Source organism: Adiantum capillus-veneris, chromosome 13, assembly GCF_014529385.1.
Source record: "Adiantum capillus-veneris isolate H3 chromosome 13, ASM1452938v2, whole genome shotgun sequence".
Lineage (NCBI taxonomy): Eukaryota > Viridiplantae > Streptophyta > Polypodiopsida > Polypodiales > Pteridaceae > Adiantum > Adiantum capillus-veneris.
The window spans coordinates 64,778,460-64,798,914 of NC_140943.1; the positions used below are offsets into that span (position 1 = coordinate 64,778,460).

The following is a 20,455-nucleotide window of genomic DNA, read 5'->3' on the forward strand; positions in this document are numbered from 1 at the left end:
TGAAAATCACCTTTTTGCCTTCTCTTTAAGTAGTAAACTGGCCTCAGTGTGCCAAGTGTCACTCATTTGTGCATTTTCCCGCTTTAGACCCTCGGGTCTAAAAATATCTCACCTGCAGCCTCTGTTGACTTAGCCACAGAGTAACAAAATGATCCCCATGTCAAATTGCACGTAATGACGCGAAGACATTTTGCCGTCCAAAAATAGCAGTCCCTAAAATTTAGGAGTTTCTGCCATTACATTCTTCTAGGTCATGTGACCCTCTTTGTACATTGCAGCCACACCCAGAACTGAAATGTAGCCTATGTAGCAAAGGATTCCGCTTTGGCTGGCCAATGACCCCACTTTGGCTAACCATAGTCCTTGTCCAACCTTAGTGCTCTTTAGCCCTCATGCCTGGACTCTCTCTGAACAGTTCAACACTGGCTATGCAATGCAGGGCAGTTAGATTTCAGAGGGGTGTTTCCAAAAGGTGAAACAAACCAAATTCCCCAAAGAAAGAGAAAATAAACAAAAATGGAATTGCCACTGGCTGGTGACAGCACCAATGCTACTACCACAGGCGTCGCATTGGACCACAAATGACTTCCTAAGATCTGGCAAGACAATGACTAGATCTGAAGTCATCTTTTCCTTTAAGAGATTAAAAGCTGAAATCTCTTTCTGTGTCCATCTAAAGGTGACTGCCTTCTTTTGAAGAGCATGTAAAGGTGAAGCAATCTCAGCGAAATTTCGGATAAACCTTCTGTAATAGGAGCATAGTCGCAAGAAGCTTCGGACATCGTGCACCATCTTCAAATCTGGCCATGACTTGATCGCTTCAACTTTAGCAGGATCCATTCTGACACCATCCTTTGAGACAATGTGTCCCAAGAAGTGAATCTCTTCCAGAAAAAATTCACTTTTCTTTGCATTGATGAGCAGCCTATGGCTGCGTAGCTCTTTGAACACAATGGCCAAGTGATGCCTATGCTCCTCTTCATTCTTTGAGTAGACTATCATGTCGTCAAAGAATGTACCAACAAACTGCTGGTGTAGACAGAAAATTCTATCCATCATCCTATTGAACGTAGCAGGAGCATTTGTGAGACCGAAGGGCATCACTAAAAATTCGTAAAGGCCAAACGTCGTTCTAAAAGCAGTCTTGTGCACATCCTCTGATCTAATGCGGATCTGATGGTACCCACTCTTTAGATCTATACTGCTAAACATAGCTGCTCCTTCTAATTTGTCTAGAATATCATCAATTCTAGGTATAGGGAACCTATTCTTGATGGTATTCTTGTTCAGTGCACGGTAGTCGATGCACATACGCAATGAGCCATCCTTTTTCACACTGGAGAACAGAATGGAGATGAACTGGGCTGAATCAGCCCCTTTTCTAACAGCTCCTGTACTTGGCTCATTATTTCTTTCTGCTGAGCCGCACTAACCCTGTACGGAGGCTTATTTGGTGGGCTACTGCCTGGCACCAAATCTATCGCATAGTCCTCAAGTCTCTCTGGCGGTAATTGAGACGGTAATCAATCGGAAAAACAATCACTATACTGTTGTAAAAACATTGACCTTTCTTTATCTAACACAGATAAATTTGATTCATCACAATCTGACACTTCACGTGCAAAAACCAAGTACGCAGAAAGATGCTTTTTCATTACAGAAGTAATAGCAGAAGCTGATACAGTGGGAATAGACTCCCCTTTAAGCTTTACATCCAGAATGTGAGTCTTTCCCCTGCTCTGTATAGTGATCTTTTTGTTGTAGGCATCCATGATTCCCTGCACACGAAACAACCAAGGAATACCTAGCAACACATCACATCCATCCAGTGGCATGATGTAAAATTCTTCAGCATCTACATAGGACTGGATATGTAGGCGCAACTTTCCGATGATGGGTGTCACAGCCTCTGTATGGCCAGGACATGCCAAACCTGCCTCTGCTATATACCCCATCTCTTCAGGTCTGATTCCCAACTTTGAAGCCAATTCTGGGGAAATGAAGTTGGCACCTGGATCAAAGAAGATAAGGACTGTTTGATCCCTGACCTTTCCCCATGCTCTGCAAAGCTCACTTGGATCCGAATTTGGCTTGTTGCCAACCATATCTGGCACTAGACCAGCCATGGGCCTCTTTCCTTTCTTGTCCTCCTTGTCTTCAGAATCAGCTCGCCTTTTCTTTTGAGAACAATTATAAGCAATGTGGCCAGGCTGCTCACAGATAAAGCATTTGTTCTCTAACCTAAGGACCTTCTTTTGCTCTTCCGACTTGTGAGGAAAACGTCTTTTCCATTTCTTTGCTGGTCCCTTTTCTGATTCAGCCGTAGCTTTGCCTTTCCCTGCATTGGCTGGCTCCTGAGTCCCTTTAGGAACCTCATTGGGAGCGTACTTCTTCGCTGAATTTTTCTTGGCTGATCCTTCCTTGACGCCAGTATTAAATTCACAATCTTCTCCCTTGAGCAAACCATTGCCAATGTTTGCTACCTCGATGAGCTGCGTCAAAGTAGTGACTTTGGTCTTCGTGCAGTACTTTCTCAATCCTTTGGGTAGGCCACAACAGTATTTTTCAATCTGTTCTGTCAATGGCACAAACCTATAGGAAGTTACTGGAAGTAGAGCTTTCCAAAACTTCCAATTGTAGTCATCCACATTCTTGCAAGTGGTAGCATTAAGCTGGTGCCATTCTGTCATGACATCTACTTCAAAGTCATCAGATAACCATGCTGCTGCAAAAATCTGCTTGAAGTAAATCCATGTGGACGGAGCTTGCCCTTGAAGCAATAAAGTTGTCCACCATTGTCCCGCATTCCCTGTCAAGAAAGTGGCTGGCTTGCGGACCTTTGAAGCCTCTGTAAAGTTTCCCCTACATAGGCCTTGTCAAACTACTAGAGGAATGAGAGAGCCTTCTTCCTGTCATCAAACCCTATAAAGGTCGTGAATGCCACACCTTTGCCACCTTCTTTGTACGGAGTTGGCTTCTCCAACAGCGTTAAGTTGTCATATGGAAGTGACTGAAACATGGGAACACTGACTGAAACATGGGAACACTGTTAGGGTTCATCTATGTTCCTTGACCGAAATTAAGTTGACCTAGAAATGTAATATTTGGCTGTTGATTTGTAATTCCAGCCATACCAAAATTTGCCTGTGGCATCCCAAATTGGCCCTAAGTGCTTTGAAACCCTCTTAGCATGCCCGTGACACCATACATGGGGTTAGGCATCATTGTTTGAGCACCCCCGAACACTGTTCCTGGCGTGTAAAACTGATTTCCAAGTGCATGACCAGCCATGCTCTGGAATATCGATCCACCTCCAAAATAGCCAGGGTGTCATGAAGGTGGTGGGAAGACTTGTTGCATAGCCTGTAGGTTGCTTCCCTACCCATTAGAACCATCTACAGGCTGCTGAAAAGTGGCTGGCTGAACTGGTACAGCTTGAAAGACTGGCATCTCAGCCACCTGTTCTTGCACCTTATGCATAGGTTGTGGAGACTGCATGGTCTCCGTCAAGTGTACAGGTGTTTCTATTGATTCTGCAGTATGAATCACCTGTGCTTGAGCCTTAACAAGCTTTTGAATATGATCCAATGACCCAACTTGCTGAGACGGAAGAGGAGGTTGCAGAAAGGCTAAAAACCTCGGGTTCTGCATTACCTGTGTGAACATAGCCACAGCAGTAGCCAACTGGGTCCTGAATATATCATCATCCGTCTGGTGGTCTTGAAGACTCACCCACTTCATGTGTCTGTTGACCTTGCGAAGAGGAAACCTCTTCAGTCACATCATCTGGTCTGTCAGCCATAATTGCAATTTCCTATGTCTGGTCTATGATCCCCTGTGTCTTCAAGACCAAACTGACCAAGGCTCACTTCTATGGGAAAAAGTGATTTACTCCCGGCGATGGAACCATGAAACCGGCCTGTTTAATCCAAAAAGGGCGGTAGACCTTAAGACTTAAACCTTATTTGCTTTCACCCATTTAATTTGCCGCCCACTTTACCTGTACTTTCAAGACACAACAAAGGGGAAAGGGATACAGGCTGCTAGATTGCACCTGTATGAGAAGACCGACACCACATTGGCCCCTAAAGAGGCGCCCCTTTCAATATTTCTTTATTCTTTAAAAGAGGGAATAAAAGTTGTGGTACCCTACAAGATGACCCGCACAATCTTGGCTGAATTTCAACTGTTCTGGCCTGATTTCGGCAACATAACTGTACTAGGACCCTTCACAGTCAGTATCTCCACGCATTGGATGACTTTCCCGACGCATACGGACACTTTGCAAAACCTGGCGAGAATCTGCAGCACGCTGAATTCTCTGTTTTCTGCCCCGAAAATGCGCCAGATCACTTGTACAGCGGTCCCCTCGCGTCCCCGAACCTCCTGGGGATATTAGGGTCCATTTAGGGCCAAAACCCTAAACCTGCAAAAATACACAGCAAGCTGTAATTCACTGTTTCGGGCTCCGTTTTGCGTGCCGATCGCATCCGTAGCAAGTCCTCAAGCTCCGGCACCTGTAGGGCTACTTGCCCTTTGAATCGGACGAGATTTCGCACGTGAAACCTCTCCGAATCACCTGTACCTACGGGGGATTAGCCACTAGCTAATCCAGTACCTGTGCAAGAGGCTCTTGCCTCGGCAATCGCGCATGAACCCACACAACTGTACATTGGTCAATTGAAAAGCCCACTAGAGGGGCATAACATACTGCCATAGGGGAGAGAGAGGGCAGTGCGTAGCGTGCAGGGCATCACTCTTGGCACCACATTGTACATAAGAGGGAAAGGAAGCACTCCATAGCTCTCAACCTGTGACAGAAGCTGCAAATGAGCCTCTTCCCTCTAAAATCAGCGCCACTTCTTCATGCATGAGGAAAGTGCACAAAAATGAGCCACTTGGCACATTTACAAGCCATTTCCCGTTTCGGGGTTGCCGCCTAAAAATCTCCCGACCAGTTGACTTCACGGCAGAGTAATAAAATGTTCCCCTTGTCATTCCGGAGATAATGACGCGAACACATTTTCAGGTCCCAAAATAGCAGTTCCCTAAATTTTAGGAGATGCTGCCATTGTATCTTTCTAGGTCATCTGACCCTCTTTGTACATTGCAGCCACACCAAAAACTGAAATGTAGCCTCTGTAGCAAAGGTTCCACTTTGGCTAACCATAGTCCTTGTCCAACCTTTTAGATTTCCAGAGGGGTGTTTCCAAAAAGTGAAAATGAATAAATAATAAGAAAGCAATCAGCAGAAAGGATAGATAGTAGTCACACGCTAGTGACAGTAGCAGCAATTCCCCGATGCCCGACATAAGGAGAATTATGTGCTTCATCCATCACCTTCTGTCGTAAGGGTTGAGCTATGCATATTGCTTGTTGATGATAGAGCGTATTATCCCTAATAGAATAAGGTGGCCTCGAGTGACCAGCTTGAAGATCTGCCCAAATTGTAGCGAAGTCCGGATCTTGAGGATACATCTCACTGAGAGATTCTAGTTCCTCATGATAAATTGTTGTCAATGCATTGATCTTTGGACGCCTGGAGAGAGCATCTGCACCTGCATTCTTTGTTCTAGAAGTGTGTAAAATCTGAAAATGGAACATTGAAAGAAAGTTGGCCCATCTCATCTGCTTTTCTGATAACTTTCTCTGTGTAAGAAAGTAGCAAAGACTTTAATGATCTGTCTTGATAATAAAATCAGCTCCTAACAGATAGTGTTTCCAAATGGAAAGAGCGTGGATTATTGCCATTAGCTCTTTCACGTATATGGAAACACGCAAATCTGCATCTTTAAGGCGCCGACTTTCGTAGGCTATGGCGTGACCCTCTTGGTTTAAAACTGCTCCTACACAATCTCCATATGCATCGCAGTATACCTCGAAAGGTTTGCGAAGATCAGGGACGGTGAGAACAGGTCCGTGACTGAGTAGATACTTCAGCTTTTCAAAAGCTTGTTTTTGTCTAGACCCCCAATGGAATGGAATCCGCTTCTTTGTCAGGTCATGGAGGGGACCTGCTATAGCGGTAAAAGCTCGAATGAAACGCCGATAATAGGAACAGAGGCCAAGGAAACTTCGTACATCATGTACTGTAGTTGACGTAGGCCATCCTACAACTCCTTGAATCTTATCAGGGTCCATTCTCACCTGGTTGTGAGATACTATTTGGCCCAAATAATGGATTTCTTTTAAAAAGAACTCACTCTCCTTAGCATTCACAAATAATTTGTGTTTGCGTAGTTCTTCAAACACTAATGCGAGATGCTTATAGTGTTCGTCTTCCGTAACTAAGAAGATTAAGACATCATCGAAGAAAACGCCTGTAAAGCTTCTATATGAGTGGAAGATTCTATTTATCATTCTGTTAAATGTGGCTGGTGCATTAGTGAGCAAAAGGCATCACTAGGAATTCATACAACCCGAAGGTTGTTCTAAATGAAGTCTTATGCACATCCTGAGGATCTATGCGGATTTGATGATAACCGCTCTTCAAGTCTATATGACTAAAGACACTTGCTCCTTGTAACTTGTCAAGAATGTCATCAATCCAAGGGATTGGAAATCGATTCTTGATTGTGATCTTGTTTAGAGATCTATAGTCTATGCACATGCGGAATGTGCCATCTTTTTTCTGTACTAGCAAGACAGGTGAACAATATGGAGAAATACTAGGCCTTATTAAGCCCTTCTCCAAAAGTTCGTTTACCTGCTTGAGGATTTCCTCTTGCTGCATTAGACTAACTCGATAAGGGGACTGATTTGGAGGAAAACATCAAATCAACTGTATGATCCTCATGTCGAGGAGGTGGGAGTCCATTTGGAAGTTCATCTGCAAAACAATCTTTAAAGCTTTCTAATAACTTAAGTCTTTTTTGCTCTAAAGAGGAAGAAAGTTGTGAAGCAGACACATCTCTCTCTCTTGCAAAAATCAAGTACGCTGAAACACACTTTTTCATTACTTTCTTGATTTGCAATGTGATTGGCGATAGGGATACGCCAATCACCTGCATCTGCAAATACAAGATATTCCTTTCCTTTTTTATCAAAGGATAAAGTTTTCTAAACATAGTCAGGAATGGGATGCATCATGTAGTGCCAAGGCATTCCCAAGATAACATCACACCCTTCAAGTGAAGCTAGTAAGAAAGACTCTTGGATCTTTGTAGCTGTCGACCTTTAAATTCAGCTTCCCTATGATTGGAGTAAAACTAGAGTTCTACCCTTTGAAAGCAGATTGTGCTTGAATAGAAACTCCAAAACGGTTGGGCTGTAAATTCAGGTCATCTACTAGCTTTGTAGAGATGAAGTTGTCTGTACTGCGAGGATCAAACAGAATAAGAGCGCCTTGGTTGTTGATGCTACCCCATGCTTTGAGAAGAGCTCTTTCTTTTCCATCCTTGGTTGTATTCCCCTGTACATCTGGGACTGCATTGGAAGAGGGTGGTTGCGGAGTTTTGGTAGGACAATCACCCTTCATATATCCAATTTGTCCACACTTGAAGCACCTTTCTTCGCTGATGTAGGTTCTCAATTCAGTAGGAGAGAGATATTTCTTGGGCTGATTTGGTTTTGCTTCTGCTTCGGAGGCGGTTCTTTTCTTCTTTTGAGAAGAAGAAGTAGAGGTAGGCTACTCATGGAGAGCCTTCTGCTTGGCATGATAAGTGCTTTGCTTCATGTGTCAAGCTTCTCTCTTTCTCTCCAAAATCTCTTGAGTATATAAATTGCATTTAACAGTCAATTTTCGCTTCCATATTTTTGTGACAGTGGTATTAGAGCAAGGTCATCTCTCTCTTCCTTAAGGGATTGACGACTCTTGGCAGACTGTAGAAATGGGAGGACGCGAGATAGAGTTAGTGCTCTCTCCTTCAACAGCAGGTGGTAGAGTTGCAAAAAGCTCTCTCCCATCCATAAGTCCAAAAGATTCTCCATACTCTTGAGAAAGGGAAGGAGAAAGTGCCGATGGGGTCGGAGAAATCCTGCAGAACCCAAATGCGGCAGAACCAAGGAAAGATCCTTTAATTGGAACCTCCCGCATGCACGAGAGGCAAAGGAAACCTCCAGAAAGGCATGTGCGGTTTAATTAAAAGGTTCAAGTGCAGGATCCTCCTGATTCTCCTCAGTTTTCTTGCATGAAGGATCTGGATGACATAGTGGCTCCAGAAGACATGTTTCTTGACGATTCGTCGCAGCAAGAAGTGCATTCAAGGGAAAAGACTCCTGTCCACAAGGAGTCTAAGCATAGAAAGAAGGAGCACCATAAGAAGAAACACCACAGGCAGAAACACCACAGGCAGAAAACATTTAAGTCAGGAGAAAAAGATATCAAATTCAACACCTACAATGGACGGCGTGATAATGACAAAGCTTTGGCTTTCATCCGCCAATTTGAAGTTGCATTTGCAGAAGGGAAGTTTAAAGAAAGATCCAAACTTCGCCATGTCAGTATGTATCTGAAAGGCACCGCCAACAGTTGGTGGTTAACCCTGATCTTAGAAATCCGCAAACCCCAAGATTGGACTGTTTTCAAGAAGGAGTTCTACGCACAGTTCCTTCCTCCAGACTATGAGGAAGAGGTAAAGAAAGAATGGGATCGACTCTCACAGTCAGAGAACGAAACTGTTCCACGCTATGTGGATAGGTTTTGGGACGTTCTCTTGAAAGTCCTCCATTCAAGAAGATTGACGATTCGGAGAAGATGCGTAAGTTTGAAGCAGGATTGCATGAAGCCTTGCAAAAGGCTATGAAGCTTTACTCTCGAGGTCATTGGGGACCAGAAGATTCCCCCCCCCCCCCCCCCCCCCCCATAAAGAGAATATCTTTATTACTAAGGGAGAATCTTTACAAGCACAAGAACGGGGCGAAAGCCCGTCCTCTATTCTTTCTTGTCCTTTTTCTTCTTCTGACTGAGAGAGTAGAAGAACTGCTCTCTGACTACTGAGAGGATCTTTTACATAATGCCTTTGGAAGGTTGTGATGTCCTCTTGGGAATTCCCCGGTACCAGAAGAACAACGCCGTGGTCGACTATAAGGCGAGGAAAGCGACATTGACCGTAGAGAAGGGCAGAACCATTGTACTTGACATTAAAACTTAAGGGCGATTCTGTCCCTATTGTATCGGCTTCGGCCATTTTTGTAAGGTGCAGCGGAATGATTGTTTGCGCTTTGCTCAAGATGAGTGCTCCAAACTGTGCTCAAGGGTTCCTTTTAGTTCTTATGGAAGGGAGAGCCTTGCGTTCTTAATGGAAAGTGCTATGATCACAAACAAAGTGAATGGACATTGTGCGTGCGAGGTGGCTGAAAATGACTGTTTTGGCTGCATTTTTATGGGCTGAAAATGGAGATCTTCTACAACCAACTAGGGCTGAATCTGCTACAGTCTTCAAAGCTGAAAACGCTGCTGCATCTGCTGCGGTAAGGCTGAAAACCAAAAATGCTAGGGGCTGACTGCTAGCGTTAGTGAAATGCTGAGGTTCTAGGGGTGATGGCGATGCATGCACAACTGAAAAACACCAGTTTGGTGGAGAGGTCAATGATGTCAAAAACACTAGGGTGTAGGTATCTATGGCGATGCCAAACTGGAAACGCTAGGGCTAACTGTTGATGGCGATCAAGCAGGGCTGAAAACGCCAAGTGAGGGAAATGTCTGGCGATGAAGGGAATCTGCAAACGCCAGGGTTCTGATGGGGTTCTTGCTGAGAAGGTGCCGCTAACTTGGGCTTGCTTATATACAAACTTACCAAAATTGCCCTACCTAATTTTGTTGGAAAGTCACTTAAAAATAATAAGTAAAAAATACCAAAAATAGGAAAAATAGGCTAAATGCACTGGGAAATTCCCCTGACTGAATCTGATGGATTCTGAAGGGAATACATCATGATGATCATGTTGTGTACAACCAGAGGATATGCATCTACACTAAGTGACTGAGCATACACGGTCTACGAATAGACTCACAAAAGTGCCAGATCACTGCAAAATCTAGACTGACTGGACTAATTGAACCCTGATCATGTTGTAGCTTGTCCATGGACACGTAGGGTTGGGATGTGTCACGTGACATCCCCTCCTTTTCAAAGTGAGGTACTGGTACTGAACTGTATGGCGTCGAGGGAGATCACCACTAGTATCCGGAATCCTGGAAGGGACTCTTCGCCAGCCCACTCTGATGTGTGGGTCATGCGGTACTTGAACTTCATAAAGGTCTGCAACACTTGCTTCTTTGGGCCGCGCCAAAAGCGACTCAAAGTCTTTGTGGCTCCTTCGATGCTTCAACTTCGTCTAGAGTCCTGCTTCTTCCATCTTCAAGAATCTCCATGGCTGAAAATTCCTGAAACCACTTCCATAAACATACCCATTCCATGTAAAGTGAGTGGAAAAAATCTTGTCTTCGCTAAAGACTGTGCATGCAATGTAGATGAACAAATAGACGGAGTGCCAAACCGTTCACCACATACACGCAAACAATGCAATCGAATCTTTCGCGTATGATCTAGAGCAATCAACTGTGGCAAAACACAATGGAAATGCCCACGCTTGGTGCTCACACTTTCATGTGCTCATTCTACCACTGTGTCATGCCAAGGAAGAGACATGGAATGTGACTTCCTTACATACATACTTTTCAGCTTTTCATGAAAAATCAGCATACGTTCATGCTCATCCATGAGAGAAACGTGTTCAACATACAATATGTCATGCCTAGGAAAAGGGATCACATAACGAGGTTGACTAAAACACGGGAAACGATCATGAATGAAACATTCGAACAATGTGTGCGTATCAATCATGCGAACACATAATACTTCCTGTGAGGGTTCTTTGGACATAGGCTCGATAGCCAAGATCGCTTCTTCCTGAAGGGGTTCTTTCTGAGGGGGTTCTGTGGACCTTAACTCGAGAGCCAAGATCGGTTCTGCGTGATTGATCGAATCTACAACGAGGTTAGCTTCGCCAGAAAAAAAATCCACTAACACATCATCCTTGTGAACAATCACATCTTCTTCATGCAACTCATCATGCTTGTGAGTGTCATTCAAATCATCATGCTCATCATTATCATACTTATCATTGTCAATCAAATCATCATCATGCTGCTCATAATCATCCAAAACATCATGCGTATCAACATGCAAAGCATTGTCATTTAAAGCCTGTGTGTCATGCTTTGGAGAAGAAGAGACTGAGAGGGTCTCCGTCTCCTGAATCTCTTGCATCTGTGTCTGCACGGAGACAAGAGTCGCAAGAACTCTTGCATGTGTCGGTCGCGCTGTTCTTGTCTTGCCTTTCTTTCGGCTTCCCTTTCTGCTTTGTCTTCTGCTTGTCTGCGTTTCGTTTCTCCCATTCTTTCTGCGTCTCTTGCTTCACGTTCTAAATTCTGTTTCAGAAACAATTGTTCCAAAGCATCCATAGGAGTTAGTGCAATCCTTGATGTAGACGGGGAAGGGTCAGAAAAACCTCTTGGTGGGGAAAATTCTTCTTCGCCTCTCTAATGCTCATCACCTCCAAGCGAAGTATCAATTCCGCTTCAAGTGATGAACATTCTGAAGTCGTGGGTTCTTGTGAGTTCTTGTGGTCTCGGGTTCTTAAGTTCACGAGGAACTTGGGTTCTTGGGGGTCTTGGTTCTTGGGTTCTTGAGGTTCTTGAGGTTTTCTTTCGCTTGCAAACCGTGTTTGAGAAGGATCTTCTCTTCACCCGAGTTCTACTCCTTTCTGCGGACGCACCCCTTGGCGGCCTTGTGCTCACACCAAGGTTGCGTTTTCCCACCTCACGTCGATTGGCCGACCGCTAAGTGCACGGTCCGCTCTCAATAAGTGAAAAGAGACACAAGGACAGGCTAAACAAGCCCTTCTTTCTTGGGATTGCTGTCACTCTTCAACAAAACACGATTAGGAATCGAAAAGCCCAAGCGAACTTGGGTTCGTGCGACCTCAACAAGCAAAAAAATTTCTAGTAGTTCTTGTGGTTCTTTCCTTGAGTGATGCAGAGCACTGCCAAAGCTCTGATACCAATGTTAGGTGCAACGGAATGACTGTTTGCGCTTTGCTCAAGATGAGTGCTCCGAACTGTGCCCAAGTGTTCCTTTTAGTTCTTATGGAAGGGAGAGCCTTCCGTTCTTAATGGAAAGTGCTATGATCACAACAAAGTGAATGGACACTGTGCGTGCGAGTGAATGAGACTGAGAGATAGGGAGAGAAGAGAGATACGACACCAGAGACGTTGTAAAACCCTCCTTCGAAGGCGTCGTCGGCGAGAGTGGTCTACTTATTGATTGCACAAAGTGGTACAATGACGATGCAATGGACTGATGCGATCTGGGAGTATGCCGATGACCATGACGGTGATGACGACGACGACTTTAGGGCTGAAATCTGTGGTCTTCTATCTGCTGAATTTCGGGGCTGTTTCGGTGGCTGAAAATGACTGTTTTGGCTGTGTATTTATGGGATGAAAATGGAGATCTTCTGCAACCAACTAGGGCTCAATTTGCTACCGTCTTCAAAGCTGAAAACGCTGCTGCATCTGCTGCGGTAAGGCTGAAAACCAAAAACGTTGGGGGCTGACTGCTAGCGTTAGTGAAATGCTGAGGTTCAGGGGTGATGGCGATGCATGCACAACTGAAAAACACCAGTTTGGTGGAGAGGTCAATGATGTCAAAAACGCTAGGGTGTAGGTATCTATGGCGATGCCAAACTGGAAACACTAGGGCTAACTATTGATGGCGATCAAGCAAGGCTGAAAACGCCAAGTGAGGGAAATGTTCGGCGATGAAGGGAATCTGCAAACGCCAGGGTTCTGATGGGGTTCTTGTTGAGAAGGTGCCTGTTGAGCGGGAAGCTCCTGCTGCCTCTTCTGCCATTTAGTGCTAACTTGGGTTTGCTTATATACAAACTTAGCAAAATTGCCCTACCTATTTTTGTTGGAAAGTCACTTAAAAATAATAAGTGAAAAATAGGAAAAATAGGCTAAATGCACTGGAAAATTCCCCTGACTGAATCTGTACTGATGATCATGCTGTGTGCAACCAGAGGATATGCATCTACACTAAGTGACTGGGCATGCACGGTCTACGAATAGACTCACAAAAGTGCTAGATCACTGCTAAATCTAGACTGACTGGACTGCTTGAACCCTGATCATGCTGTAGCTTGTCCACGGACACATAGGGTTGGGATGTCACGTGACAATTTCAAAGTTAATGAAATCTAATCTGTTTGTTTACTCGATCTTTATGAAAAGAGTTGAGTGATGAGGATAGGACAAATATGCCTGAACTTGATAAAGAACGCTAAGATTTTCTCCACTCTCATGCCGATTGCTTCTCAGAGGGCCTGCCAAGCAAGTTACCACCCGCTAGTCCTGAAGATCATACCATTGATCTGATACATGGAAGCACACCACTGAACCGGCCACCTTACCGTGTGAGCCGAGCTCAAAACGAAGAGATTATGAACCAAGTGAAAGACCTCTTGGAAAAGGGTCTTGTCTAGCCTAGTACTTCACTGTATTGCTCTCCAGTGTTGTTGGTTTTGAAGAAAGACGGATCTTGGAGAATGTGCATCGATTATAGAGCTCTCAACAGAATCACCATCAAGAACAGATTTCCGATTTCTAGGATTGATGATATACTCGACAGATTACGGGAATCCTCGTGTTTTAGCAGGATTGATTTGAAGAGTGACTATCATCAGATCCGAATCGCGCCGAGAGACGTCTACAAGACAGCCTTTCGGACGACTTTTGGGTTATTTGAGTTTTTGGTGATGCCTTTTGGCTTAACCAATGCTCCTGCGACATTTAATCAGATGATGGATAGGATTTTTCGAGAGTACAGGCTATTTGTTGGCACTTTCTTTGACGATATCCTTGTTTTCTCCAAAGATGAGGCAGATCATCTGCTTCAAGTCTTTCAAGCATTACGAGATCACAAGTTAGTGATTAATGCGAAGAAAAGTGAATTTTTCCTACCAAAGATACACTTTTTGGGACACATTGTGTCAGCAGCAAGAGTGTAGATGGATCCGGCCAAGATAGAGACTATAGGTGATTGGCCCGATTTGAAGAATGTCCATGAAGTTAGAAGCTTCTTGGGATTGTGTTCGTACTACAGGCGGTTCATTCGAAAGTTTGCAGAGGTTGCTATTCCCCTTTGCATATCTTGACTCAGAAAGGAGTCCCTTTCTCGTGGGGACCCACAGAGGTGACTGCCTTTCAGACTTTGAAAGAGAAATTGACTACGAGACCAATTTTGACTTTGCCGGACTTGCAAAAGTCATTTGAAGTATATTGCGATGCTTGTGGTCGTAGTCTGGGTGCGGTCTTAATGCAAGAAAGCCATGTCATTGCTTACGCGAGCCGATTGTTCTCAAGGCCGGAATTGCCAACACAGATTTATGAAATAGAGCTTTTGGCGGTTATCCATGCTCTTACTCAGTGGCGGCACTACCTAATCGGAGCGGATTTTACTGTCTTTACAGACCATCAGAGTTTACACTACTTCTTGTCACAGAAGCAGCTATAGGAAAAGCAGATGCGGTGGGCGAACATCTTGTCACAGTTTCACTTCCAGATTGTCCATGTTCAGGGATAGAAGAATTTAGTGGCAGTTGCTTTGTCTCGGAAGCCGTTGGTTCTGGCTATTTCCGCGATAGATCATAGAAGCTTCGAGGATGGTCCATCAGTATGCCACGGATACAGATTTTGCAGACGTTTTCACACAGATACGGGATGCGGAGACAATAGCGGGATATTCCATTCGGGATGGCTACTTGATGAGGAAGACCATGTTGTGCGTTACACAGCCGTTGAGGGAAAAGGTTATGATTGAATGCCACTCTCCGCCTTTTACAGGTCACCGCGGCATTGCTACCACCATGAAAGGGGTAGAGAGATACTCCTTTTGGTCGAGACTCAAGAAGGATGTGGACGAGTTTGTGCACAGTTGCTTGGTATGCCAAAAGGTCAAGTTTGACACGCATAAAGCGCAGGGATTGTTACAGCCTTTGCCCATACCCACCTGCCCCTGGGAAAGTATTGCCATGGATTTCATTTTTTATCTCTCGAGAACACAGAGTGGTCACGATGGTATCTGGACTATTATTGACAGATTTAGCAAGACGGCTCATTTCATTCCAGTGAAGAAAACAGTCAAGCCGGATCACTTAGCGAGACTGTTTGTGGCCCAGATTTTCAGATTACATGGCATGCCCGAGACGATTGTCTCCGACAGGGACCCCAGATTTACGAGTTTGTTTCGGAAGGCAATTTGGGAGAACATTGGCACGCGGTTGCAGTTCTCTTCATCTTTCCACCCGCAGACTGATGGGCAATCTGAGATTGCCCATTTAGTGGTTTTAGATTTATTGAAGTCTTATATCTCGGATCAGAAGAGTCAATGGGAAAAGTATCTACCTTTGGTGGAATTTGCCTAAAACAACACGAAACACTCTTCGACGCGGAAAGCGCCATTTGAGATTGTTGAAGGTGTTGCGAAGGTTCCACCCTTCCTAAGCATGAAAGATAAGATTTTTGAAGCTAATGAGTACACGCGCGACTTAGACATTGCTTTTGCCAAGGTCCGCGAGGCTTTGCAGAAATCTCCAGCGGATCGCCATCATCACGATTTGAAATTGAAGGAGGATGATTGGATTCTCTTACGTTTTGAGAAGGCACGCCTAAGAAAGAAAAAGGGAAAGGAGAGGCTTTTTCCAAAGCTTAGTATCAGATACTAAGGACCTTTCCAAATCTCCAAAAAGATCAATGATGTCTCCTTCCAACTGAAACTACCTGACACTTGGAAGATTCACAATGCATTTCATGTGAGTCTCTTGAAACCTTTTAAAGCTGATGTGCCCGAAGAAGGGGAGCCCCATGAGCAACCTGAAGTGGAAGAAAACGAGGAGATCCTTGTTCCTGAACAGATTTTGGCACATAAGGACAGAAAGATTAAGGGTAAAGTACGAAGGCGGTTCTTGGTTAAATTCAAGAACTATCCTGCATTAAATGCGAAGTGGATAGAGGAGGAGGATCTAGCAGATACTCCTTAAATGGTAAACCTTTACCTTGAAGCTTTTGGTTTAGCCTAGTCTACTCCAAATGGAACCCCGCATTCAGCTTGGCCGGAGATCTGGTGCAGTGGGTTGCACAAGAGGAGGGTTACTCCGTTCCTTTGTCAACACATGCCTTGATTTTTAGAATACTAAAGTCATTGATGTCTCTTTGAGCTTCAGGGATACTGAGAGCTGACACTATTCTGCTATATGACTTTATGAAGTGGAATTCCTGAATATAAAACTGATTTGTTCTTGACTTGTTTTTAAGTGCAGGAACTGATAGACGAAATGACTGCAGCATTTTGGTCTAACTGATCTCGAATAGACATGGTTGCAATAGGGGTTAGACAATCGGGCATCTATGAGGTCCTGAGTGGATCTAGATGCGTTGCTAACTGCATTGCCGATAAATCATGGTCTAAGATCCGAATGAATGTTGAATGTCCTGTGATGTCTTGTGATGTGGTGTGATGTGACTGTCGATTGGTACATGTGCTAGATGTGTGTTCCTAGTGCGTATGTACTAACAGTCAGTGTCTGCTAAGGCAGTTTATGGCTTCTGTCTGTTTTGCAGGCGTAATCGAGGGCGATTACAATGCTTTCAAGAGGGGGGTATGTCACAAACTGGTGACGTGGCTGCCCAGTGTTTACACACACCTCCCCTAGTCCCGGCATGGTGGGCTGAAATTGCTGACATGGTCGTAGCTTGCGGGAAAAATGACGTGACAGGATGACGTGGCAGGCCTGCTGTACAGATCCCACGATTTACGGTGCAACTTTTGGGGCAATATCTGGCGCAGCTTTTTGCTACTTTATTTTACGCAAGAGAGAGAGAAAGCTTTTATTTGCTTTTGCTTTATTCTCTACGCAAGAAAGAGTTAAAGAGAGGTAGAGATTTTATTTTAAAAGCCTTGAGAGAGAAAAAAGCTTTATTTTATCAGAGCTTTTGATTTTCAGCTTTTGGGGGCTCTGCTTTTGGCATCCCTTGTACTCTTTAAATAAGTGGGTAGACCACTCACAACTCAGAGCATCTAGACGCAGAGTCTGAGTGTGAGCGCCTGCCCGCACTCTTGTACTTTGAACACAGATTAATACAAAAAGAAATACCGAAAGGGACGCCAGTCTTTGAGGCCAATATCTCTAGGCACGGAACTCCACCAGGCCACTGTCGAATCAATTGTGAACTGTGAACTGTTTTGAAGTGGTTATTTGTGTTGTCGCGGTAGATTCTCGACTTGGAGTGTCCAAGTCTGTTACACTTCTCCTTCGCATATTATGACACAAAAAGGGGTTCCTTTTTCTTGGGGACCATCTGAGATTGCCACCTTCAAGACTCTCAAAGAAAAGTTGACAATTGGTCCACTGTTGATGTTACCAGACTTGCAAAAAACCATTTGAAGTTTAGTGTGATGCCTGTGGTCGCAGGCTAGGAGCGGTCTTAATGCAGGAAGGCCATGTTGTAGCTTATGAGAGCAGAATGTTTTGACGCCCAAAACGGGTTGCACACATCTATGAGAAAGCGCTTTTGGCAGTTATCCATGCTCTTACTCAACAGCACCATTTTCTATTTGGAGCCGACTTCAGAATGTTCACCGACTATCAGAGTTTGCAATGCTTCTTGTCTTAGAAAGAGCTTTCAAAACAACAAACGCGGTGGGCAAACATTTTGTCGCAATTTCCCTTTCAAATCGTTCGTATTCAGAGACAGAAAAACATGGTGGCAGACGCATTGTCTAAGAAGCCACTGATTTCGGCTATTTTGGCAATTTTCCATCACAGCTTCGAGAATATGGTAGATCAGTACGCCACAGACCCAGATTTTATAGAAATCTTTGATCGATTACAGAGTGGGGAGGTAGTTGCAAGCTATTCTCTAAAGGAAGGCTATTTGATGTGGAAAAATCTGTTGTATGTTACGCTAGCATTGCGGAACAAGGTTTTGACAAAGTGCCACTTCCACCTTTTTTTGGGCCATCGCGGCATCAACACCACCTTTCAAGGTGTGGAGCGGTTCTTTTACTCGCTGAGCCTCAAAAAGGATGTGGACGAGTTTATTCGCAATTATTTAGTATATGTGGACGAGTTAGTTTGCAATTGTTTAGTATGTGTGGACGAGTTTGTTCGCAGATGTTTAGTATTCCAAAAGGTCAAGTTTGACAGGCGTAAGGCACCAAGTCCATTAAAGGCAAATACTTCTCCCATTGAGTCTTCTGTTCAAAGATATATGACTTTATCAAGTCCAAAACCACTAGATTCGCTCTCTCTAACTGCCCATTTGTCTGTGGGTGGAAAGAGGACGATAATTATAGCCGCGTACCTATATTCTCCCAGATTGCCCTCCAAAACAAAGTGGTAAAGCAAGGATCCCTATCTGAAACTATAGACTCGCGCATACCATGTAATCGAAAAATCTACGAAAGAAACAATGTAGCCAAATGATTTGGGAACAAAGTGAGCTTGTTTGCTAAATCTATCGATGACTGTCTAAATGCCATCTTGCCCGCTCTGAGTCTTGGGAAGATAAAAAATGAAGTCCATTGATATACTTTCCCACGGTCGGGCGAGTCAATTGTTTTGAAGTGCTTAAATTTTATTCCATCTGTTCTTTTCCGTTGGCACATGGTGCTTTTCCCGTTATATTTGTAAGCTAGACAAATTGCATCTCAACAAGTAGGCCCATGGCCTCTTCACCATCACCAGATTTGACCCATGATTGGCAACGTATCACAAGGAGGAAAAATTGTGGCATCTTAGCAATGTTGCCTTCCTTGAGCATCCAACTGAGAAAATATTAAGATGGGCACAAATGTACTTATAGCATGAGATTCATCGTGTATCTTCACGAGGAGATCACCATTGTGTACAAGTCCAAACTTCACCCCACCACAATTGCTATGAATGCTTCTTTTATTCCAGGCAAGCCAGCAATCCAGCCCCTTATCCGCTAGAATATGCACCAGATTTGCCTTGAACACTAATCAGACCCACTTCCTCTCAAGATTATCAGTAATAGAGCACGGTAGTAAACTACAATCAAAGGTTAAGAACATGCAAAAATAAGGCTGCATCCTACTTCTGTGAGTTCAGCATCTTTATAATGTTCTCCAAAAAATACAAATAGCCTTATCTTGCTTTTATTTAGAAAACAACCAGCTAATCATACCTGACTCGGATCTTCTGTTGTTTCTAGAAACTGACTGAGTAAGTGATTCCTTCGAGCCGTATTTATGATTTTGTCGTCCACATCAGTGACATTCATAACATAGAGCACATTGTAGTGAAAATAACCCTAAAAACAAAAGTACATTGTATTTTAATTCATCTCCACTGCAAACCTGCTGATTGATCTCAGTAAGCATTTCACAAACCTCAAGAACTCGTCTAAGAATGTCAAAGCTCAAGTAGTTGCGCGCATGACCAAGATGCGATGAATCATAAACTGTTGGCCCACATATATACCAAGTCACTATCAAATATCAAATATAACACATGTCAGTAGCTTGGACTCAACATCATCCATAATCTACTCCATAGATAGTTGGATTGCATCAATACGCAAACATTCCAATCTTGTTGACTAGTTACACATTGCAGTATGAAATTTTTGACCTTTACTTTACATGGATCCAAAAAGTAGACTTAAAATGGTGCTCACAATTGCCAGTGGACGAACTATATTTGCCCACTCAGACAAAGCATCTTCTGGCACGAGGCTGTTAACCTTTACTCGTGCTAATCGTCATTGGCAAGCTTGAAATGGTGCGCATATTCAAAAACTTGGTGTTCAGGCCAGAGCTAAGCTCTTCCTTTCCTCAAAAGATACACCATCACAGCGGGCTTCACTCATAGTGAAGGTATAACTGAAAGTGGAAGTGGCCTTACCTCGACGGGAACGATCTTGGGTGTAGAAAGGTTCTTTGGAGGCGGATAAAGTATTGTGCAAGCGCAGCGCCTGAGCTGGGCGATCAAAGGAGGCAGCCCCGTTCGCGGAAACCATCGTCCTCGTCTGACGAAGTAGCGCACCAACGCGCTATTCTGCGCTAATTATTTAAAGAAGGATTCTTATGCAACCCAATCGAGTTCTACCTGAAGTCATTTTAACCTAACGCAAGTTAGTCATGTAGGTAAATGGAGAGTTCGACTCGGTAACATTTATAAATCGTATGTCCTCTCCTAATACAATCCCCGTGCACTTATGGTATAAATAACAAGTGATAAAATCACAAGGCCTACCCTTGAGATGAATACGGGAAGGCTAATACCATCATTGCAATAGTTAACAAGTGATAAATTACAAGGCTTGCACATACATACATATGCTCACATCTTTACTTGACATACATACATATGCTCACATCTATGCTTCATATGCATGCATTGGTCTTATGGCCTACTATAAAGCCAA

At 43.9% G+C, this 20,455-nt stretch overlaps 1 protein-coding gene across 1 annotated transcript in view; it reads right to left on the reverse strand.

Moving 5' to 3' along the window:
* Nucleotides 1-20,092, reverse strand: part of LOC147444160 (uncharacterized) — an 82,177-nt gene extending 62,085 nt beyond the window's left edge. Inside the window, exons 1-3 of the mRNA XM_086526867.1 lie at nucleotides 19,933-20,092; nucleotides 19,419-19,516; nucleotides 19,214-19,339 (exon numbers count right to left, since the gene is read on the reverse strand). Of these exons, the coding sequence (XP_086382993.1) occupies nucleotides 19,214-19,339; nucleotides 19,419-19,516; nucleotides 19,933-20,047 (339 nt within the window). The 5' untranslated portion in view covers nucleotides 20,048-20,092. The remainder of the gene's footprint in view (nucleotides 1-19,213; nucleotides 19,340-19,418; nucleotides 19,517-19,932) is intronic.
* Between the last annotated feature and the right edge of the window lie 363 nt (nucleotides 20,093-20,455).